Source organism: Phalacrocorax carbo, chromosome 12, assembly GCF_963921805.1.
Source record: "Phalacrocorax carbo chromosome 12, bPhaCar2.1, whole genome shotgun sequence".
Taxonomy (NCBI): Eukaryota; Metazoa; Chordata; class Aves; order Suliformes; family Phalacrocoracidae; genus Phalacrocorax; species Phalacrocorax carbo.
Window position 1 is genome coordinate 20,829,708 of NC_087524.1, and position 24,221 is coordinate 20,853,928.

General features: G+C 46.9%; 2 protein-coding genes across 3 annotated transcripts in view; one reads left to right on the forward strand and one right to left on the reverse strand.

The window, feature by feature from the left end:
- Positions 1 to 817: 817 nt before the first annotated feature.
- CLRN3 (clarin 3) lies at positions 818 to 13,361 on the reverse strand. The gene is made up of 3 exons (XM_009505099.2): positions 12,954 to 13,361; positions 6,839 to 7,018; positions 818 to 4,615 (listed from the first exon to the last, which is right to left on the reverse strand). Exons 1-3 carry the CDS (start codon positions 13,180 to 13,182, stop codon positions 4,341 to 4,343), a joined length of 684 nt encoding a protein of 227 aa, XP_009503394.1. The 5' UTR covers positions 13,183 to 13,361; the 3' UTR covers positions 818 to 4,340.
- A 9,267-nt stretch (positions 13,362 to 22,628) lies between these two features.
- PTPRE (protein tyrosine phosphatase receptor type E) overlaps positions 22,629 to 24,221 on the forward strand; it is a 109,684-nt gene continuing 108,091 nt past the window's right edge. For both annotated transcript variants that reach the window (XM_064464383.1, XM_064464382.1), the window contains exon 1: positions 22,629 to 22,740. The gene's annotated coding sequence lies outside the window, so the exon portion shown is untranslated. The remainder of the gene's footprint in view (positions 22,741 to 24,221) is intronic.

The window sequence follows — 24,221 nt, forward strand, 5'->3', positions numbered from 1 at the left end:
CTAAGTCTCTTTGCCTGTGGGTAACAGCAGAGCTGTGCTGGCTCTTTTTCCTATAATGGTGAAGTTAACTAGCTTCTGCTGTGCTGTCAAGTAGATATGCCTGCATCAAAAATTATTGCTTTTGCCTGCTGTGAGGTTTGTAATGTGTCTTATTAAATGTTTTCAGCTGCTGCTAAACATTAAGGTAACTGATAATTTACCAGGCATTGAGGATCTTCTGTGTTTTCAAAGAAAAAGCTGCCTTTATTCAGCATTTCTACAGCTGTTGAACTTTTATCCAGTGTGAAACTCTTCAGGTGAACCATGAAGCTAAAATAGATCTTGCATAAATAGGAACCAGAGCTTCTGAGGTGAGAATGTATTATCAAATAATGCTATATATGATTATTTTAAAATATGTTAGTTCCATCATGATTGCTTTTGGTAGAAGCGTCCAAGTCACTTATTTAGTCAGAGCAACCATTATGGATAGCTCAGCGTGGATTTGGAGCAAGGGGCTGCCCTGGTTTTCTCCTTCAGGGGAAAAAGAAGGAAAAGAGCCATTTCATGCCCATCAGAGTGGGGGCAGAGGGGGGCCACTGGCTGCCTTGCTTCATAATCCTCCTCTTGTTCCTCTCCAGCTGCCAAACTCCTGGCAGGGCCTTGCAATAGCTGCGGTGAGCCATGGAGAGCGTGGAGCATGCAGAATTCATCCCGCTCGGCTCTGCGTGCAGTGCCAAGGGTGCTGGAAACGCCTGGCCGCAGGGCTTGGCTCTCCACCAAGGTGCGCGGTGGGTGCTGCTGCCCAGAGCTGCGCGTCGGCGCAGGGCTCCAGCTCCGTCCTCTCTGACCCCGGCCACCTTCAGACCCGAGGCGCAAGGCAAGGGAGCACTTTGCACGCATCTGCCCCTGCCCTGGCGCGCTCGGAGCTGGGACCTCAGCTGCTGCAAGGGAGGATTCATCTTTCGGCTGGTTTCAGCCTGGATCCTTCCCTTGACCTGATCAGACACAGCTCCTGGTGAAAAGCAACGTGCTTCAACTACTGGCAAGTGATGAATGTGTAAAATTACCCTGGGTTTAGATAAGATGGGAGCTTGATTTTTCTTTCAAGAGTGCATCAAGCTGACAGTGCAAGCTTTTTTCCTTTTTACCTAAGGGTAAACTGCCAGAATTTGTCCTCATTAAGAGGATAAGTGTACTGAACACAGCTCCATTCATTTCAAAGGCTGTCTGGTAAGCAAAAGCCAGACCGATTCCTTTTTGATATCCTAAAAGCTAAATACAAGGTTGGATTATGTTGCATCCTTTTTTTTTTTTTTCTTTCTCCTTTTTCTTCCTCTGGTAGAAGTGGCTGGAACCCAGATACACAAGCCCTTACTGAGCTTTTGATTCAGGGAATGGGTTCCTGGAGTGTTTGGCTTCTTGTTTCTTCATCCCCAAAACTTGCCTGCCAGGGCCAGCCCTGTCCTGGATGGCTCCTGGGCAATCAGCTCTCTTTTTGGGAGACAAGTAATTCCAGAGCTCTCATGTTTTGTAATTTAACTTGGAGCAGGCCCTTCAAATCCAGGCAGTTCCCTGATAACAGACCTTATAAAATATAACAATCCCCGTGGCACACAACGCTTTGCTACCACTTTACAGGGCTGTCGTGGCATTTTGGGGGAAAACAAGGAGAGAAGTTCGCACCGATTTCCTGCATCCTCCTCTCCCCCTTGCATCGCATCACTTGCCTCTCGCAGCCGCTCTCCCCGTGCTTCCCCGCAGCCTGGCCGAGGTTGGGTGGGTTCGTCCGTGCAGGGATGCGGGCGCTGCTCCCTGGGGCACCGGGGCTGGGTACCGCGGGAAGCCGCCGCCTTCCTCAGCCTCGTCGCCGCCTGCTAAACCTCCATCAGCAGCATCTGCCAGGCCGGCACCGTTGCATGAAGCGGAAAGTATGTAGCGTAGGGCAGAGGAGCTCATTCTGAGCTTGAGAAGGGAAATCCTGTCTTTGATTTGAAAGAAAACGTTCAGACTAAGAATATTAGGGTAGCCTTGTTAGCCACCTACAACTTTAACTACTATTTAAATTAGATTTTTTTCTTTTTAGTGTTGTAATGACTTTGATCTGTAGCTCACATCAAAGCAGGTGAGCTCTCACTACCCAGCGACTTTCTGGTGACACGTGCCTCTGCTGCTTCGCAGCCGTACGTGTCAGCAGGCGAGCATAAGGTCCCTTGAGACTTCCAGACTGATTTTTAACAGAGCCAGGTGGTTCAAACAGACACACGAAAGTAGAATTTTTTTCCTCTTTTGGCTCTTCCATGGAAATTAGTACTTCAGTGCACTAGAAATGCCCAAGTAATGGTAAACCGCTGCTTTCCAAAGCAGGAGCCCCTGTTCCTCCGGTGTTATTCTATTACGACAATTTTATTTCTCTGAAAGCAAGTGCCTGATATAAGTGTAATTGTATTGTGTGATGGATGCTGGCTGAGTACAACAGTGACAGATGCATGCTGAAACTGTGTGAAAATTTTTGCAGCCAAAGCAAAACTGGCAAATGTTTGGCTTTCCGCCACCTTAGCTCGCGGGTGCACAGTATCTGAGGGCTTAACTGCAATGTTTACAGCGCTGAAAAGCGGTTCTAAGCATGGTTCTTGTCAGCAGTGGAGAGCAGATAACATCTCTTCTTTTGCTGACCTATGCTGCCCCTCAAGTCTTAGAAACCTTTTATTTTTTTTTCCCCCACTCTGCTCTCATACTTGTAGTCAAATGCTCAAGCAGGATGGAGAAGCTCTGATTCCTTTGCAAGAGCACCGCTGCATAAAGTACTGGGCACTTTAATCCTGAAACTTTTTTTTTAAATATAAATAGTGAGAAGTTACCTCTTGTACCTTTTCATCCCCTCTTCAGAAATGCCTTTTTTTCCCCTCCGTGAGCATCTCTTGTATCATAGCACAGCTATCAAACATGACTGTGAAAATCATATTGTAAAGGGAAACCCTGCTCTCCTAGCTGCAGAGGTGAGGAGCAAAGGAGCAGAAGCTGCTGACCACCGTTTTGCACAGTGCACTTCTGGGGCATGTGCACCAAGCGTGATTTTGTGCAATGGCATCTGTCACAAGGTCACATTCGCCTGCTAACCTTCCCCTGTGGGGGGCGGGAAGGGAGCTCCCCACGTCTGTGAAGCTCTACAGCTGTGTGTCTTTGTGTGCATATTAAATGCTAATTACACTGGGCATAGGGATGGTATCGGCTGTAAATCATCACTAATAAAGCCCATTATTTGGCTTTTGTGTCAGGGCAAATGGCAGTCTGGCGTAGCGGGTGGGAAAGCGGCCGGCCATACCCGCTCAACTTCTGGCTTTGCCATTTGCTGTTGACAGTAGTCAAGGGTCTATACATAGCCTGAAACAGGATTTTGCTGATGTTCCAACTTGCAGATACTGGGCTCCTAAGCTGTCTTCTGTAGGCTGTAGCCCATCCTCTTGCTGTTGCTGCCCTGTCTGTCACCCCAGCCGTGGCCGAAAGCACCGAGCGCAGGAAGCACGGACAGGGGCAGTGCTGTTGCTCTTGGGAGGTTTGATGTGAAGGTGCTGACCACAAGCGAGTTTGTCCAAGTGCTCACACTCCTGTTCATCAACAGCAGCCCGTGGTCACCGGGGCCAGTGCCATAGGGGACCGGTGGGAGAAAATCCCGAAGCAGGGAAAGGACAGCAGTAAGAATTGCAGGACGAAATGAAGCACCTCTACCTTAGGGCCCATTTCTCATCATCCCAAAGGGTTCCTGGCGTTTGCACTAATTCTGCCCCTCGAGATCCCAAATTACACAGCCAAAACGACGTCTTTGATCTTCCCATTCAGACCCAATGGGAGAAGCAGAAATGCACTCGTAGGTGCCGATGTTGGTGCACCCCTGTGGAACGCCAGGGTGGCCGCTGCGGGTCTGTCCCGTGGTCCTGAAAATCCAGAAAATGGAGGTCGAACCAGCCCCTTTGCATTGTGTGGGCAAGAAGGTGGCAGTTCTCTTGGAAAGGCAGTGGTTGGAGAGGAGGAACCCTTCCAGGAGTGCGTTTTCACAGCGACCCGTCCGGGGAAGAGCAGAGCCGTAAGGGGTGTGAGGTCTGGTCCTGCAGGACAGGGCTGGCATCGTGCACTTTGGGCCACATCTACTCGGAGGTGTTTAGGCAGCATGTTTACCAATGAAAACTTATAAATATTACACTAATACCTAACATAAAGATAAAATCAAATTGCTGTGAAGACATAATAGGCTATTTTGTTAATTGAACTATACACACAACTTCAATTTGAATGGACGTGATCGGCCATGATTGTCCACGCTAAGAGTCACTTTCCTTTACGTCCTCTTTTCAGTGGCATCCTTAAAACAGAATGACATCTTTTGGTGTGTTTTCCATGGGTCTTTCCTGTTCTTTCTTCTTAGAATATCTTGCATGGGCATAGAAACATATGATGGTGATAGAAGCTGTGTTCAGAATAATGACGAGCAGCATGATCCAGTATGAATACCCGTAAGTGTGTGTAGATTTGATATGTGTTTGCAGAAAAGAAAAACATCCACGGGCCAATTCTATAGACAGGCTGTTTTCTTCTATGTTCACAGGAAAAAGTATCATGGCTAGAAGCATGAAGATTCCTGGAAAATATAAATACAAATGCTAGAGGTGGAATGGTAGCATTATTTATGTAGCTACTTGTAAATAGTCTGCTTAAATTGGTTAGAATACCTGAACTAGGACAAAGATTAATCTAATATTTTTCATTAGTAAAATATAAGGGTGTTTAAAGAACTTTCGTCCCGCCTAATAGTATCTGCCAGGTGTTTTGACAGTGGTAACTAATCTTATGCTGAAATGAATGGATTCTAACTGACTATTCTTAGATAAGGCCATTTAATGTAATTTTTTTCATTGAATTTAGCACTGATGAGTACAACATATTCACCCCTAGGGCAATTTGCAGAATGCCTATTTGATAAGAGCCCAAATTAATGAGATGTGCGGTATCACAACTGGATAAAACCCTGAGCAATCTGGTCTGCGGTCAGGGTTGGCCCAGCTTTGCTCAAGAGCTGAGACTTGGAGAACACACGTTCTTTCCAACCCAAATTATTCACTGACTGTGATGAGCCAGAATGAGATGTCTTATTAGATCTGTATCCATTTCCTGTAGCCTTCTGCATGTAAGTGGAGTTCTGTTACTTGAGCTAAATAATGCTTTTACATCTCTGCTTGCATAGTGCTAACAGGTATATCTGGGCATCGGTGAAAACATTTCTATTCCTTCCTTCTAGGTACGCCATTCTACAGATGGTCCCCCTGAACCAGGTTGAAGTGTTTTGCAGGAGGACATTGGACTTTCAGGTCACCTGGTAGGGGAATTAGGAACCTTCAGGATACAATCACAACAAATGATGCATGGGTTTTCATAAAAAATATGCCCATGGCAAAATAGACTTCCAGGTCATGGCACTTAGAGAGCTGTAAAAAGTAACCACAGTCCTCAGTCAACATGGGGGTTTACTTCCTCGCTAATATTTATTTTGGCAAGCCCTTGTTCCTTTCATTTCAAGTCAAAGCTTGCAGGCCCTGGATGCTTAATGGGTGCTGGGCTCGGGGAAACCAACTTTCTCATGTGATAAGACAATGATCTTGTCTCAAAAGTTGAGTAATTGTTTAATCTAGGCTTTTGCTCACTTCTCTTATAGTGTTTCAAGGCACCCACAGCTCTTTCAGCATCTGTCTTTACACGTCGTGCTAGCCACGGCTGGAGAAAAAGGGGTGGGTTTCCCACCCCCAGCTGTACTTGCTGTGATTAAGACTACATTTATCTATGCAATTCCCTTTCCACCGAGGTCTGGTTTTGGCAAAGGCAGCTCAGAGAGTGCGGCCCCAGGGCAGGACACTGCTCACGGGAAGGCAAGCTCCCACTTCGTGAGAGTGGGACTTGGAGGGCTTTTGAAGGAGAAAATGCCGATGCTGAAGCACTCTGCAATCAGATGTCTTTAAAGAAAATTTTCTGAGTGCAAACCTAGTATTAGAGGAACGCATAATCCTCTTGAGACAAATTGAGTGTGAGAGCTGAAGTCATTACCATAGCAAGACGAAGAGGGTAGCAAGGTACGTTAGGAGCAGCCAGGCTCAAAACTACCGGGTGAACGAGAGGTTACCCCTCCAGGGAGCTGTTTGACAGAGTTCAGGTCTCTAACAACTCTCCTTGGGGAATCTTAAACCTTATTTTGATCTGTGAAAGCGCTTTTTAGGGAAGGAAATAAATTTTGCCTTGACTCGGTCCTCCTAACTGCCACCCCCCACCCCCATGTTAATGCTGCTGTGGATGTATTCAATTCAACACATTTTTCAGAAACGAAGCTAGAGCCCATCCTATAGATTAGACCTTAGAGGCCTAATTTGGCATGGAGGTAACCCAGCAAAAAATATGCTACAAATACTATAAAATAGTGACCCGAGGCTACAAATTGTGCTGTAGCCACATCCAGTGCATGCTTTTCTGCTACAGTTTCATGCTGTGTTTGTCGGCTTACCCTGTTCTTCTCGATGTGCATCACGCATGAAGTGATGTGACACCTGTTGGGGCTCTTTTGTTACCACTTTTGCTGCCGGTGAGCGCTACTGACGGGTGACACCGCTTCAAGTAAATAATACTATTTTACTGGTACTTAAAAGATAGTTTTCAGCTATCCCAGCGGACGTGGTTAAAAACCAAAACTGATTGAACCGAATACTCTTCCAAGTGTTTCCTTTTATAGACAAATATTTATTAATCTTGGAATTGATGAGGATACGGTATTCACCTGTATGGTGGGCAGAAAGTGGGCAGCATGGGGCACGTTACTCACCGCATAAGGAATTCCAGGTATAGACTCCGGTGGGTCCCAAGAACGTCTGGTAGGGATTACTGACGGCGTTAGTGCAGGTAAATCCAGAACTCAGAAGGGAGCTCAGTAAACTGAGAACCAGAGTCACGACAACGGCAGTGATCATGCTTTTCGCCTTGCTGTTTCTCAGGTTATCTGCAACTGAAATAGAGCGGCTCAGCATTGAGAATCAGCCTTCCCAGCACAGTCCGGTGGGCTCAGACAACCTTTTATCACTTACTGACATGGTTGCAATTACCAGCTAATAACCAGAGATTTGGCTGATCTGTAAGGATCAGGATGTAGAAAGATCAGTAGGTTTGAACACAACACATGACCCCAAATCCAAAATGGGATGAAGGCACATTAGCCTGAAATAAGTGCACGTCTGCCACTCCTGCAGGCACACAAACTTCCCGGGTATAGCGTTGGGTAGTAAACTTCTATTCCTTAATATGCCTGTAAATATTTCTTCTTGACAAGGCTAGGCAGAAACTTTTTGCCCAAGTCAGATCAGAAGACTAGGTGTTCCTCTGCCCATCGGTCTGGAGATGTCTGGCAACTTTTACAGATGCCCGATTTAAAACTTGGCTCCAATTGTAGATTATTTCCTTTTAATATAGCAGCGGCCCCCCTCGTATGGAATAAATGTGACACGGGGACCAGCTTCTGAAAGCCCAGTTTGCCTGGAAGGGTCAGGGGCTTTTATAGGACAAACGTAACTGAGCATGGTCGTTCACCGACAAACAAGGCATGGTTGAACTGGTGTTCGTATCCTGACTAGATCTGTGTCTTTCCATGTCCTGGAGGAAAAAAAATTGATGGAGGCAGTACTTAGTCCCTTCTTTTAAAAGACAGGAGCAACTCCTGCTTTGCTGTCACCAGGAGGACCAGGTGCACAGAGTGCTGTGGCTCCCGAAGGGCTGCACTTCGTGCCTGCGGCTGGTGGCCTTGGGCTTGGCGAGGAGGGGTGAACGTGGGCTCCCGAGGGGCCAGCTCAGCCCTGCCTTGGCCTCCTGCTCTCAAGGTCTCCGGTCCTGAGGCCACGTGTCAAGGGGCCATGCATCTTAACATCGAGCATCCTGCCGCCTTTCCTTTTTGCTCCAGCTTACTGCAGACTGTTGCCTGGTGTCGTTTCTGTAGCTATGTGCGTTCCTGGCCACATATACATGGCACTTGCAGTCAATCCATCCAGACTGTGATAAATTTTATTGTTTTTTCTGCCTAAATCCTTCTAGTTATTTGATACGTTGCTGATTACGAGGCACAAATGTGAATGCAATATACTCAAAGTGTAATTGCAGTATAGCTGTGTTAAAATACATTATTTTCCTCCTTTCAATTTAAAGATTGAAAAGGCAGCTACAGTGTGCCTGTGGCTGCCTTACCCTGTAGCAAATACGACAACAATGTTTTTCAAGCTCTATTCAAATGGGTGTTGTGATAGACAGCCATCTGTAGGAAAGCTTCCTTTCTATGCTGCTTTTAATACAAAGCCATTACTGCAGGGTATTCAGTTAGTGCATACATTGACAAAATCATAGCAGCAAAAAATAGTAAAAACCCCATAAAAAGAAAATAAACACTCATAACAAAAAGAAGAGCTATTGGAAATAAATGAAAAGGAGAGCTTCTCTTCATTTTATGTAATATTCCTGGTAGAAGTTAATTTCTGTTTGAGGAAATGGCAGGTAAAGGGTGTGTTATGGAAATCAGTTGTAAATTTAAGCAATTCTCCTCAAAGAATAGGAAAGGCAGGCATTCGGGAGCCGTCACTCAATTAAATGGAAGCGAGCACGGCACCGGCGGTACCATGCGCTCGCGCTGAAGCAGCCTTGCTGCTTGGGCATTGCCTAGTTCAAGAAATAAGTCTGGAGCCAAACCAGACAGGTTTGTGTAATTTCCCTCTGGCAGCCTCACTTAATTTTATCACTCGGAACATCTCCAGAATCGGCTGGCTACACCTATTGCACCCCCTAATAGATCTTGTTTGTCTCTGACAGTGATCTGCAGTTTAGGGGATGTAATTTTGTCGGGCTCTGCCTGTTGCAAGAACGCCTGCGACAGGACAAGACTAAAGGTTTTGAGGAAAACACTGTTTCTGTGGCGGCAGCCTTTTTTTTCCTAAATAAAGGAGTCTGTGCAAACTGAAGGAATCCACAGTAGCTGATCTACTCGAATGGCATCGATAGGAACCCACAGCTGGATATCCTCTGCATCAGTGTTAAATAAGCTAATTCCAGGATGAAAGCAGAGGTTTTTGCCTTGCCACGTCTCTCCTTAATTTCCTGTATCTTCTCTATTTTTTCATCTTTAACTCTTGCATGGTTGGATAGAATTTCACGGAATCACAGGTTGGAAGGGACCTCAGGGATCATCTAGTCCAACCTTTCTGCTACTGATCTGAGTGTGAATGTTGTCCAGCTGCCAGCCCGGAGGTCTTTTTTTAAGTAGTGTTGATCTGGCAGGTTTTATGAGGTCTATGATCTCTTACAACACATAAAGAATCATTCATTTAAAAAACAAACAAAAAAAGCCAAGCAAACCAAAGTAGAGTTCAGCCTAGATTTCTGCTTTCCAGGGGATCCCAGGGCACATGTGGAAACGGATGATAGCATTAATGATGCTCCATCAATTTTCAAGCATTTGTTATGTAGTTTGAAAGTAAATGGCATCCTCTCTGCTATAGCAGATTTCCTTGTGTGCCCTTGGCCTTGCTGGTCGCCAAGTGTCAGCTAAATCCTGACTTTACAGGACTCTCTGGGCTTGGCTCTTCCTGCACCTTGCTCACAATTTTTGTGTTTGCCTTGGAAACAAGCAAGGCTGTAAACAAGCTCTTTCACAGACTATTATATTCATAAGTGGTTCCTTTCTAAGACAAATCATTAAAACAGCTAATGAAGACTCCAAGGATTTAAGTTATTAAATAACTTTTACATTCTGCCAGGTCATTTTGCTCATCCCCAGGGCCTCCGAAGTAGCCGTATTGATTTATTGCTCCATTAAGGTCGTTCATGGCAGTCTGCTACAGAGGCTGCCCTGACCAGGCAGTTCGTGCACTGTACACTTTCAGAAACCATATTCCTTTGTTTGCCTTTCATCTTTACACTTGGAAATGTCTTTTAACATTGTGGTTTCTAAAAGAATAAGTTATGGCCTTTGTAAAGGCTCTTAATAACTTGCTTTTTTATGGCCATTAGTAAATGCCAACCTGAGCTATTGCTAACAAGTACCCTGTTACCCCCAAGCTATTGTCTCTGATTTACTCTTTTATTATTTCCATTCTTTTCTCACGCTCAAATATGAAAATGCCATTTGAGAAACACACTCGGGGTGCGCAGCAGAGACCCCCTGCCGGGCCAAACTTGCTGAGTGCCGGATCACGCTGTGGTTTAAAAGGACGTTTATAACTCTTCTTACTGTGGTCTGAAATGTTAGAGTGGAGAAAGCAGAGCATTTCATTTCTCCATAGCACAGGCAACCCATTTACTTAAGGATAACATCAAACAAAAGGCATCTGCTGTCTTAGGAGGACCTAATTATTTGAATTTAAAAATAGTATGTTTGCAATTATGTGAAGTCTTTCTTCTATTTCAGGAATGTATGGATGATACTTAATATAAAATGTGACAATCATGCCAGGTATAGAGCTTAAGAATTCATTTAAAATCAGTTCATTTCATCTTGGATATATGCTCAGCTGAGCTAGAGAAGGATGTGGGCAAATCCGTATCTAAACTATTCATAAAGCATGACTTTCGGCAGCTGCTGAAGGCACCTAGCAGCTCCTGAAGCTCACTTGTTTTGTTCATCCCTAAATGGCTTAAATGTGAGAATTGAGATGTTGTTTTGTCAATGATGGGCACAAAACCCTATATCTGGTGGGGGGAATGACCACCACCAACAGCAAAATGCACGTAGACCATGCAAAGGACTGAAATCCTTTACTGACGCAAGCGTTCCACGAGTGCTTGTCGTTAATCGTCATTAAAACCTGCGCGTCAGTCGTGCCCAGGCCCTGGGACGGGGCTGTGTTAGCTGCTGTGCAGACAAAGGCAAGGCACATGCCCCAGATTCCTGCCAGATTGCGTCCTCGCCCCGCAATCCGCTCTCCGTGGGTGGACTCCTGGTTTCGCACGGAGCCCTATTAAAATCGGCAGGAGTCTGCCCACACGGCGCAAGGCTTGGGGCTTGAGCCAACTGCCGTGGGGAGATATAATCATACATAAACTATTTTTGTAAATGTATGTTTACTCTTATAAAATTTACTTTGATTATTCTGATAGGACTGTGAATAAGCTGGTTTGAACGGCTTGTGATTTTGTTATGTAAGGATCTCGATATACACTCTCTGCTTGGTTAAGAACACGGCTGTGTCCAGCTTCTTCATGCCAATGTAGTTGCCATAACGTGAACTGGCTAGTGTGGTAAAGTTTTGTCATTGTGGTAATTCGGGTGCCTGTTTGTACAGGTACAATTTCTGTCCTAAATTAAGGTGGGAGAGAGCCAGGAGATGGGAACCACCTGGAGGCTTAGGTCTGCTGAGCCCTACCTTGGCGGCTTCTCTGTGATGGGACATCTTACAACAGCCTACCAAAACAGAAAAAAATTCTTAAAGTACATCCCTTATTTCAAAATTGTTTGACCTACTCTCCCAAATTTTCATCAGGTTTCTTTTGACTGGCTTTTTTTCACTTCCACATGTGTATATCAGCATCACGGCTTTGACCTCGGTGAGGTGGCAAGATACATCGAATCAGTGCAAATCCTTGATCCTTGCAACGGCTTTCAGGCTTATCTACCTTTGGGCTTTGTGAATGCTTTTCTTCACATTAGTAGAGCTACTTGTGCACAGAGTTAAGTAAATCTTTGCTGAACCGTGTGAAATCAGTATTGAGCCTATGGTCCGTTCTTGGTACCTACAATTTCTTGTTTCTGGTTTGGTTTCTCTCATGTTGTGTGTCTCATACTAGGATTTTTCATGCTTGTCCTAACTTTCTCTAAGGTGACTCTAGGTAAAACCCCTCCTGCTCTTCCCCTGATTTTTAACTTTGCTTCATTCCCATGTAGTATCCCTCCTCCCTTATCTCTTAGTTCTTCTGTCCTCCGTAATTATTTAACCATTTTCATTCTTTGTCTTCTGTAACAATTCAGCCATTGAGGTTAAATACCAAGAACTGCAGATGTACAAAAGGTAAGATCTGTTACATCAATGTAAGAAACAGTTTAACTTGAATCTACCGGGTATTTGCTGAAATGTTATTCTAATAACCGAGTTTCCAACTCTCATCTCGGAGTTTTTTTGGTAAGTCATGATGATGAGGAGTCACCTGAACGCCGTGCATTGGGTGAGGGACGAAAGGCCTCGTAAAAGATGACAAGCTGTGTTGTAACCCATATTTCAGAGTTTAGCATAAGAAAAACAGACATGAGCAAGCCTAAGTTTTGAAAATACTAACCGAACAGTTAAGTTTGATAATATAGTTTAAAAATGGAATGAGGTGCCCTTAAAAGAAGAAATAAAAGGAATATTGTCATTAACATGTAGGTCCAGCACACTTATAAACACCATATTTATCTAAATTATTGTTTTACATGTTTTGTTCTTTTTTCCCTTCAGCAGCCGCCTTCTATAAAATGATCCTAATTTGATAGTAGGTGGCAAAATGTTTTAAATCAAACAATTAATTTAACATAATGAAATTTTTTTTTTTTTAATTCTGGAAGCTGAATTAGGTTTGTAATCCTTTAATAAAATGGTAATTGAATGTTGCTTTTCTGTTCCTCACTGAAAGCTTCTGGAAATTAAAATCAATTTACATAAAGTTCCTATTCTGTATTTTCTCCTTCTTCCAAGATGTAGGCTAAGATCGCAGCTAATTAGAAGAAGTTGTTATTGGCAAGAATGCTGCAGCGTTTCTGTGCTTTTTTTGGGTCTTATCTTATACCACTTAAACCCCCAGACTGGTTTACAGATACTCTTGTTCTCTCCAAGTTTTATAGTCGCAGATGGATAAGAGAATGACCCACAGCTCCTACGCCCGTCACCTGCTCGAGCAAGAAGCCGCCATCCATTTCCAGGCATAACACCACTCACCTTGGAAAGTCTTTTCAGAAACCTGAAGTCCCACGTCAACGAACTGTTCACAGGTACCGCTAAAAAGTCCGTAGGTGAGGCTCACCGTAACGCTGGAGTTTGTGCCAGAGAAGACAACTTTACTAGTTATCCAGTGCTGGGTCGCCAGAACGACGCAAATCATCACGAAAGAGCAAACGCAGGTGAGAAAAGCAAACGCAAACATGGATGTTTTTTTCCTGGACGGCATTTTCCCACCGATTCAGCGTGTTTTCTTCAGTGTAGTCCTGCTTAGCATGAGGTTGTTTCCTCCTCCTTGCTCTCTGGGACCTGCTCTCCGTGCTAGCAGACAGTCACCCTGGTAAACTTTAAGCAGCAGCGGTAATAAAAATGTAAAATAATTGAACTTTGGTCTGGAAAGAGGCGTTGCCACAGTTACACCAAAACCAGCCTGCCAAAGGCCGGGAGGAATCGCCGGCAGACGATTTACGGTTGCCGCGCTGACCCGTAGCTTTTCAGCTCCCGGCTCTGGGGGCATGTTCCGGAGCCCGACGCCTGCGGGCCCTGGGTTCCCAGCTCGCCTTACGGCTTCTGGGAGAATTTTCACACCCTGACAAAATTTTTCTGGCCTGTTCTTGCATTTTCTCTTGAAAAAGCTGATAACTAGGCCAGAAAGTATTTTTGCTAAATCTGTATCTAATTTGTTACGGTAAAGATTAATAAAATGTTCCTTCTCTGTTCAAATTCCCAGATTCCTTAGCAGCTCGCCAGTTATCTCTTTTAAGACCTCTTTTAAATTCTTTATGCTCTTTGTGAAAACACTCTGGTTTTGGGGGTAAGGAGATTCCATCTGCTGTTAGTAGATTAGTTTCCAAGGAAGAGCTCTAATTCTTAATTAAATTCCATTTAATTTCACGCAACTCCTTCCCTTTTTTTTGGACCTTTTTTTTTTTTTTGCCAGAGAAGAAACAAAAACCTGAAGTAGGGATTAATTTCGATGAAGTAGTGGATATGTAAAGGAAATAATACTGAAGAAAATCTCTTCTGGACTATAAAGCAAGAGAATATATTCTTTTCTTCTGCCCAAATTGACCTAAATGAAGACAAAAGACAGTAACAACACGACATCAGACAGAATGTACATGACTTCAGTCTTAATAATAAGCAACATTTCTAGAATTTAAGGTAAACTAGGCATCACGTCCCCATTTTGTTTGCATGGAATATGAAACCTAAATTAATAATCTATTAATATGAAACCTAAATTAATAATCTATTGTTAGGATAAAGTAAAAGAGATTCCATAAGCTTTTATTTGTATTAGTTATAATGTTATAATAACATATAATGTTATAATTCTATGTTATATTGGACCCATGCTTCTGGATGACCTAGCATTTTTTTAAATTAATCTTTGGAAAGCAGTCCATATTAACAGCGTTGCTAAATAAACCTGTTGAGCTGCCTTCCTAAAGCTTGACTGTTTCGTACTGCAAAGACTTGGAGAGACTAAATTTTTCTGAATTTGAAATGGCAAAGAATTTCTCGGGAGGAGAAAACAGCTGTTCTGCAACGCAGTGGTGTTGTACCGTAATTGTTCGAGCGTTATGATTTCTCGATCCGAACCTTTAAAGCAGTAATCACATTTGAAATCAATGCATTTGACTTCTGAGATGTACGGCTGCTCTTTGGTGTGATATGGTCTTGCATTTTTTTTTTTTCAAATTGGACTTTAATGAAACTTTTGTTGTCATTGCTTTTAAGAATTTATACATTTTATTCATAAATAATTTATATGCTTCATACGTACTTAACGTATGTAACAGCAGAAATCAGTCAAAACACGATTTAAGCACTGAAGACCAAAGGGAAGCTTTTCAGCCCTTCTAAAGAAATAAGAAACAAGAGACCTGTCTCTCGTTTCCATCCAGTACTTCAGTTAAATTTTAACCATATCAATATGGCTAAACTTTATTAGACTGATCTACCTCGACAGGTTTCTTAATCCAATAATTCTGTTTGCTGCTTAACGGCATACAAAGATCATAGCCCAAGTATTTATAGTCCAAGGATATTTTTTAATAAACTGAGGTAAAAATCTGCCCTCCTGCCATCAGCCCTGTGCCGCCAGCTGTGCCACTTGTCCCCTATGAAATATGTTTTAAATATATATATATTTAAGAACTGATATTTGTCTAACTTTGAGGGAATAAATTTTCAGCTGCTGCTCAGGGTTCCTCCTTTGGCTGACTTGAGAGAAATTTAAATGAACTGAGCACCCACACCTTTAAAAATACTAAGTAACAGAGACTAAGAGCTGTGACGGATAGCCTGTAGTTCCTTTCTAAGCAATCTTACTCAATTATATTTAGTTTCAGGTGACTCAGCTCAAATTTTTGTGCCTCAACTCATTGAAACTCTCCTGAGGCCGGGGGAATTGCTCTGTAAGTGAGACCGTAATTTGCCTTTTTCTTCCCTGTCACCTTGAAGCTAATCTATTCTCTGCCGGTGGTATGATTGCATCTCTCTTTTTCTCGCAACTACCTAAAAAAAAAAATAATCTTATATCTTGTAATGAAAATCGTACTTTGACATGACACGCCTTGGGAGAAAGAGAAGAGATTGGTTTTCTCTGACTCAGAGAAAATGTTTCCCTACCAGCACCCTCCCGGCTCTGCCCCCACTGACACCGACCCGGCCCCGCACAGCAGTCAAACACAAAAATCGGAGTGATTTGTTATGAATCGGAGGGACAGCAGAGAGGCTTGCAATCCTTTGCTACACAAAATTACACAAGGCCCTGTGTTTTTAAATGTAGCGTGTGTGAGTATTTCTTTTCTATTTATATACAAGTTAGTTTGCTTTAAGCAACCAGATACATAAAAATATAAAATGAAGGCTTTTATTTGCAAACGTTTCATATAAATTTATTTTTCTATGCTACAAACACATTCTTACTTGTGGAAAAAAAAAAAATCCCACGGTGGTTTGTTGCTTTGCCCACAGCTCCAGAGGGATGCCACCTCCCGAGGGATGCTGGCTCCGAGCTGGCTCGCAGGCAAGGGCGCTCAGCCGCAGCCGGGGAAATTCAAGGTGAAGCCACTGCAAGCTATGTCCTGTTCTGTTGCAACCCCAATGTTTAACAACGGTTACTGTTGGTTTAAGAGGAAAAAAAATCCATATTTACTTAAATCTTTCATTTTAAAACAACAGCTGACAGGAGGCAAGGTGATTTAGCAGAGTGGTTGGCTGGCGGTTGTGCCAATATTTGTGATTTTCCTTGGATACCCCCTTTGTGGTGCACCCTTGTACATCACACAAAGCTTTCACGTCCTTTTCATTTTCTGTTTTCCACGTCTAACTGCAGAGGAGCTTGGCATCTGAGGGGGCAAGACCCTGGAGCCGCACTTGGCCCCGAATGGAGTCGATGAAGCCCCACGCAAAGCAGATGTATGGGCAGCGTTGCAGGATCAGGCCACACATTACCAGCGTTGCCTCGACTTCTTCTGAGACAGGTAAATTGTAATTGAAACAAATGATTATAAACATAATATAGGACACTAAGAATGAAACTGATCTTTTCCCTCTGGTCGCTTTGAAGGCAGCATCGCGAGTGGTGACTGAAATAGGGATTTGTTCATGCCTCTTGGACTGGATGAGGGAAATCGGATGCAGCATCATGCATTTTATTGTAGCTGAAGATGAAAAATTTGAGGCTCAACTGAACTGCAAAATTATTGCAACAACTGTTTGGGAAGGCGAGGGGGACGCGATCACAAGTTCTGTGTATCCATACCCGGTGCTGCCGCGCGGTGGATTTGTGCTATTCCATCTTCTGATTTCATTCTTCTCCTGCTCTGACCTTTTTTACAGCGCTATTGGAAAAAAAAAAACATGTTTGGGTGGTTGTTTTTTTAAACGTTGTTTGGATTTCTTCTCAGAAAATGACTAAAACTTCTCAGCTGAGAGCTCCATCACTAGATAGTCATTGATTTCGGAGCCCTGACGCAGAGGCAGGTATTGGTAAGTATGGGAGTGAGAGCTGGAATGTCGTGCTGCCGCCAGCCGCCCCGGAGCAGCGTCCTTTCCCACGAGCAGTCAGCGGGAACAGTGACTGGTGGGGTCCATCTTGAAGGACAAAAAGGCAGAAGATCCCAAAGCCACCGCGCTGGCACCAAGGCAAATGCGATTGAGCAAAATCCTGGAGTAAAATGATTGCCTGCTGCAAGAGCTTTCCTCGGTAAAACCCTCTGAGTAAGCTAGCTGGTGTCTGTACTTGTCTCCTGAGGCACAGCCCCTGCTGCTCTAGAATATATTCACAATACAACTGTGTTTTGTACTCAGGTACCTGAGCAGGTGATGGCCAGATATGCCTGGTTGTGGTGGGCACCCACCAAATCTGCTCTGTCACTCCTCGGCTGGACAGGGGAGAGAAAATATAGCCAGAAGCTCGTGGGTCAAGATAAGGACAGGGACAGATCACTCAGCAATTACCATCACAGGCAAAACAGACTCGGCTTGGGAAAAAAAAATTAATTTATTACCAATCAAGTCAGAGTAGGATAATGAGAAATAAAAACTAAATCCTAAAACACCTTCCCCCCACTCCTCCCTTCTTCCCAAGCTCAGCTTTACTCGCGAATTCTCTACCTCCTCCCCCGACCCAGCGGCGCAGGGGGACGGGGAATGGGGGTTGGGGTCAGTTCATCACAGCTGTATCTGCTACTCCTTCCTCAGGGGAAGGACTCCTCACACTCCTCTCCTGCTCCAGCGTGGGAACGCTCATCTCTCCCACAGGAGACAGTCCTCCAGGAACTTCTCCAGTATGAATCCTTCTCACGGGCTGCATTTCTTCATGAGCTGCTCCAGCGTGGGTGCCTTCCATGGGGTGCAGCCCTTCAGGAACAGGCTGCTCCAGCGTGGGTCCCTGCGGGGTCACAGGCCCTGCCAGCAAACCTGCTCCAGCGCGGGCTTCCCACAGGGTCACAGCATCCTTCGGGCATCCTCCTGCTCTGGCATGGGGTGCTCCCTGGGCTGCAGGGGGATCTCTGCCCCACCGCTAACCTCCCTGGGCTGCAGGGGGATCTCTGCCCCACCGCTAACCCCCCTGGGCTGCAGGGGGATCTCTGCCCCACCGCTAACCTCCCTGGGCTGCAGGGGGATCTCTGCCCCACCGCTAACCCCCCTGGGCTGCAGGGGGATCTCTGCCCCACCGCCAACCTCCCTGGGCTGCAGGGGGATCTCTGCCCCACCGCTAACCTCCCTGGGCTGCAGGGGGATCTCTGTCCCACCGCTAACCCCCCTGGGCTGCAGGGGGGTATCTGCCCCACCGCTAACCTCCCTGGGCTGCAGGGGGATCTCTGCCCCACCGCTAACCTCCCTGGGCTGCTGGGGGGTATCTGCCCCACCACTAACCACCCTGGGCTGCAGGGGGATCTCTGCCCCACCGCTAACCTCCCTGGGCTGTAGGGGCACAGCCTGCCTCACCGTGGTCTTCACCACGGGCTGCAGGGGAATCTCTGCTACCGAGGTGCTACCGCTGTCGCTGATGGGCTCAGCCTTGGCCAGCGGTGGGTCCATCTTGGAGCCGGCTGGCATTGGCTCCACTGGACACAGGGGAAGCCACCCCTGTAGCCCCCCCACTACCAAGCCTTGCCACGCAAACCCAATGCACTGGTCGTGGTAGAGGAGGAAAAGCCACGTTCAGCATCTCTGCTTGCCGTGAGCGCTCCTTGCCCAAATGGGAACGCCGCTTGCCTCACGTGGCGGCTGCAGGGGCAGCCCTTGAAATTGCCTATTCTCAAAGATTTTGAGATTAAGCAATTAGCCAGAGTTAAGTTTTAATAAGAAATTAATTTTTCCATTGGAAAGTTTATCTTCTAAAGCTTTTAACATGAGACATGCCAAGGCAGCTGAAGGAGACCCGAACCTTGGTAGTGGCTTACTGAGCGTCTGACTCCTTGCTTGTCCTGTTTCTCTCCATTTCCAAGTTGTAGAATGCTTGTGGGCTTTAAACAGAACAGCACAGGCTGTTCTGGGAAAAAAACCGAGTTTTTAAAATAAAATTTTGAAAATTTTCTGTTTTTCTTTAACCCCAAAGGTCAGTGACTGCAGTTACCAAAGCAGCTGAGCTCCACTAAAGCCTCTAAGATCTCCGCGGGTATCTTCTTTCCATACCTCAAAAGATGACTTGCAAAACTGATGCGTTTAGGCATTAAAAAGCTGCTGTCATTCATGACTGACAAGTGCAAGTTGAGTGGTCAAGTACAGTTTATTGAAGGGTGGGGGAAAAAGAGCCTTCTGGCCTTGTAAGAGGCAGAAAGTATGGCCTCTGCAGTATTTTCAGTTTAATAAAAATGTGGCTTTGAAGCTGAGCTGAGGTTTGTAATGTTTAGAACAAAACCTGGAGGTGGAGATGGAGAGAAGAGCTGGCAGGGCAGGCTTTCATTTGTTGCAATTTCTGTAACAATTATAAAGATATGTAGCCTTGAATACTTAAATATATTCCTAGATACTCATCATTTTAGATTCCAAGTGTAAAAATCTTATAAAAAGACCTCTTTGAAGTCATTACATTAGCTACCGCTGGGATGTTGCATATTCTCATCCTTTTGCCCAATTAACTTCACTTTAAGGAGTTTTTAGCGTATTTTTAGGCTGAGATGCATTTGCACTTACAGAAATCATGTGTCTGTATCTGCGGTTTGCTGTGCTGCCTCTGATTTCCCAACTTCTTCGGGACGTTTACAATTTGTGTTCCAGCGTATCGGTAAAGAGACAGACCTACCGAGCCGCTACCAAGGGTAGGGTGGCCGTTTCTCAGTAAGCGTGGGAGCCTGGTAAATATTTGGAGAGCTTTTGTCTATGTGAAGGGAAGTGGTAGGATTATGGTCGGTACTGTATGCTTTAATAAGACTATAGGTGCTGCTCCTTGAAATCCTCTCTGTGACCACGCATTATCGCCTTTTGGTTTTATGGGCGTTGTACAGAAAGCAAGAGACATCGTTTTATCTTACCTGGCGCTATCAGGTTCACTGTCGCGCTGGAGCACCCGAAACAAATATTTGGTGTTCAAATATCACCTCTTTTTGTAATATATTTCTTGAGCTTGAAGCAGAGGAGACGCTTTTTGTAACAGAGAGCGGCAAAGTGACTGTAATTGTTCATGGGAAAGTTTCCACCCCTTCTACCGGAATAATGTTACTTCCACAGTGCGGAACAAGGGCTGCAGGTGCCGGGTCCTGCCAGAAGCTGTCGGAGGTCCTGCAGCTCCTCCGGCAAATTGGAAGCCGGGGTGAAGCGGTTGCCAAAGAGCTGACATTTCTGAGAATGTGTTTGATTTGTGATGGAAAGAGAGGAATAGACAGACGACCAGTGGACTGTGAGATGGACAAAGAAAAGCCACTGTTGGAGCTCTATCGGGCTAAACACGCAGACATCCACCGGTTTTCATCTTATTTCTTCTATCGTATTTCAGTCTTAAATTTGTTTTCTGATGAAGCAGCTAAGCTCTGTCAGTGCAGCTGAATTGCTTCAAATCCTAGAGCAGCTTCATTTCTCATCCTCTCCCCTTTCTTAACAGCGCACATTCTCTTCAGACCTGGCCTGGAGAGCACTGAAAATGGGTTTAAAGACGCTTCGTTCTTCGGATCCCCAGCTCCTAGGCTTTGCAGGGTGCTAATCTAGTTTTCTGGACAAAGCCTGTATCAGAGAACATCACACCATATTTTTTTTCTCTAGCCAGCAACTGAAGATAAGATCAGCCTTAGGCTTACTCGCTCCTGTTGGCTCCAGCTCATTAGTGTGTCCTGAAACACATCAGCAGCATAAACCCGGGCTTAGAAGTATCCGGGACTTGACTGCGAGAAAGCAGAGCTATGGCCCCAGGTGTGGAGGTCATGTCCTAGCAATAGTTACACTGAGGACTTGAGTATGGGATGCTGGAGCAAGAAAGATTGGATTAAGTTTCTTTTATAACTTTATTTCACAATTGTACAAGTTATTTAGATATTCCCCTTATCTACAGAAAAATCTCATTCCCCCCAATAATGTATTAATGACTATAACATGCATTTTCTTCGGTTCTTTATTGTCCAACTTCAGCTTCGTGTTTCTTTCTCATGAGTAATTCATTTTGGAACCACGGTATAATAGTACTTTTAATTTCTGCACTAACAAAAAATGTGGTAATTTTATCCAACATGTAATAATTCCATTTATTTTGTTGCTTGGATATAAGCAGTCATTTAAATTAATATACAACTTCTTGCAAATGGTTACCAGCGAGAAAATTGCTGACTTGCAGTCAGTTGATCTACAAACACGTTCATTAAAATCAAACGCCTTCCTGGTGCCGTGCCCGCTTGCACTGCCATGTCTGCTGAAAAATTTTAGCGTTCCACTAAATTGCTGTTTCCTAGCCAACGCGATGCCGAAGGGACGTAATTAGGCTCTGATTAAGATTTCTGCAGAAGACACAAATATTCACAGATGTTCTAACATTTTGTTTCGATGGTCTTTTCATACAATCGCTAATTGTCTGACGTCCTTTGGTACGCTTAAATATGGTGTGCACAGATATGGGTCTTTGAAAGTAACATATACACGAGGCCCTCCTGGAGGAGAGGTTTCTTCTGCAGAGCGCCTTGTTCTGCAATAGGTGGTATCCAAGGGACTGGAGACAAAAGAAAGCAAGATGTGCCTTCCGACTCCCTGATTCTCGCCTTTCCTTCAGTAATCCCCTCCTCCCTGCCCTACTTTTCAGCCTGACGTTTCTATTCTGGGTTTCACCGTCCTGATTCATCGGCCCCATGCAGCCTGAGCTGCTGCAGAGGTTTCTCGGGAGGGGAGGTGGGTGCAAAAGGCCTCAGACTTGTCCCGTCCACCCCAGCCCGGGTGGAGGTGGTGATGGTCGGGTGAGCAGAAGGAGGAAGGATCCCGGGAGGCTGATCCTGACAGGGGCCCCTCAGGTCCTTCGGAGGTGTGTCATACCAGCGATTTTGGGAAAGGAGGACGCCCAACTTCACGCTTGCCGCCCAAGGGGAACTCGCTGCTGTCAAACACCCATCCCTCGTGCTCCCGCGCACCCTCAGCGCTGTCTCTGTGAAGCGCCAGATGAAATGAGGCTCTTGGAGCATGCACAGATCTGACTTCTGAGATCCTGGCGGGTGTAGCAGTGGTGTCCGTGCCAGGCTGGAGCCGAAGCCCTGCCTGAAACTTCGGTCTCAACACACAGTAACTTCTCGTCTGCCGATCAAATCGTTCCCAGCAGGAGGGGGGCCGGCCCCGGGGTGACGAAGCACCCGCCGGTGGGCAGGCGGGCTCGGGCTGAACACGGGGATGGGGGTCCCCTCCACCTCCACCCGGGTCAGGCCCCCCACATCCCCCCGTGTCCCCCCCGCATCCTGCCGCATCCCCCCGCGTCTCCCCATCCCCCTGCATCCCGCCGCATTCCCCGCATCCTCCTGCATCCTCCTGCCTTCTCCCGCGTCCTCCGCATCCCCCCGAGTCCCCACACCCCCCCGAGTCCCCGCATCCCCCCGAGTCCCCGCATCCCGCCGCATGCCCCTCATCCCCCGCATCCCCCGCCGATACGGGCAGTGTCCGCCAGGCGGCTCCGCGCCCGCCGCCGCGGCGCCGAGGGGAGGAGGAGGAGGAGGAGGAGGAGGAGGAGGAGGAGGAGAAGGAGGAGGCGGCGGCGGCGAGGGGAAATTTCCTGCGTGGCTGCCGCCGCCTCTGCCCGCCGCTCGGGCCGGGGAGGGTCCCGCGGGCGGCGCCGAGGGGCCCGCGGAGCCGCCGGACCGGCGAGGTGAGCGGAGCCCGGTGCGGCGGAGAGAGGGAGGGAGGGAGGAAGAGGACGGAGGGAGGCTGGGAGCCGGGGGGCAGCGGCTCCGTGCTGCCGGCGAGGGGGACGCGGCGCAGGTGGTCGCCGGCCGCGCAGGTGCCGGGGAGCCCGGGGCGGGGGGCGATGCCCGCCGGGGGACCGGCCCGTCCCCGGGTGCGGGTCGGGCAGCGGCCGGCCTTGGCGTGCTCCCGCCCGCACCCGGGGCGCTGGCAGCCGCCGCCCGGCGCCGCGCTCGCCCCCCGGGGCTGCCCCCGAGGCCGGCGGGGGCGCGCGTGTCCCCGTCCCCGCGGGATGCCCGGCCTCGGGGGTACGGCCGTGCCGCCGAGCCCGCTGGAGAGGCCCGAGGGACGGGCGCGTTCCCGTGGGAGCCCGGAGGGCAGCGGGCACCCTCGCGTCGAGGCGAGGCGGCCGGGTGGGCTGTGACACCGGGCTGGGCTTCTGGGCGGTGGGGGGCACGGGTGAGATGGCATCGGGGCCGCGGGAACGGCCGAGCATCGGGTACCCCACCGATGGGCATCCTGTTAACTGGCGAGCGCTAGGCGTCCCGCCTTAACTCACTGAGCATCAGGCGTCCCACCGACGGGCATCCCTGTTAACTCGCCAAGCATCGGGTACCCCACTGATGGGCATCCCTGTTAACTCACCGAGCGCTGGGCATCCCACCGACGGGCATCCCCGTTAACTCACCGAGCATCGGGTACCCCACCGATGGGCAACTGCTAACTCGCCAAGCATCGGGTACCCCACCGATGGGCATCCCGATTAATTTGCTGAGCGCTGGGCATCCCACCGACGGACATCTCCGTTAACTCACCAAGCACTACGTGTCCCACCGACAGCCATCCCCACTAACTTGCCTCCATGCCACCCAACTGGGAAGCGGGGTGTCTGAGCTCTCGGGCTTGTCCCCGGCCCCCCAGGTAGGGCTCACGCATGAAATTCAGCTCTAAAAAGCCATTTCTCTCCTGTCAGCACATCCACACTGTTTTCACCCAGCCCTTCCGGAGGTGAGCATGGCTGTCGGTATACACGGCGTTCAGATGCACGGGACCAGCAGCTGAGGGGTGACCTGGCTGTGTGCAAACTCTTACTGTCCCTTGGGTGAGATTAGCCTTGGTTAAAAACCATCGGTTTGGGTTGTAGAAAGGGTTAATGGATATCTGCTGTGAGATTGGACAGGGTTTTTTAATTGGGAAAGCGTGTATTTTTTTTTTAATTATTATTTTCTGTGAGGTTCTTCTCCTTGTGGCTTATTTCCATAGGGTGAGGTGATTTGCTGTGCGTCCAGCTGCGTAGCTTCGAACCCGTCGCCTGTGTCTGTTTTGTACGGAGTAGGGAGTGCTGAGTTAAAAGAAATGACATCGCTTGCCGAGCTTGTTTTCCTAAGATGTTATAAGCTCTATAACAGAAAACTTGGAAAGGAGGAATAAAGAGGCTGAGAACTG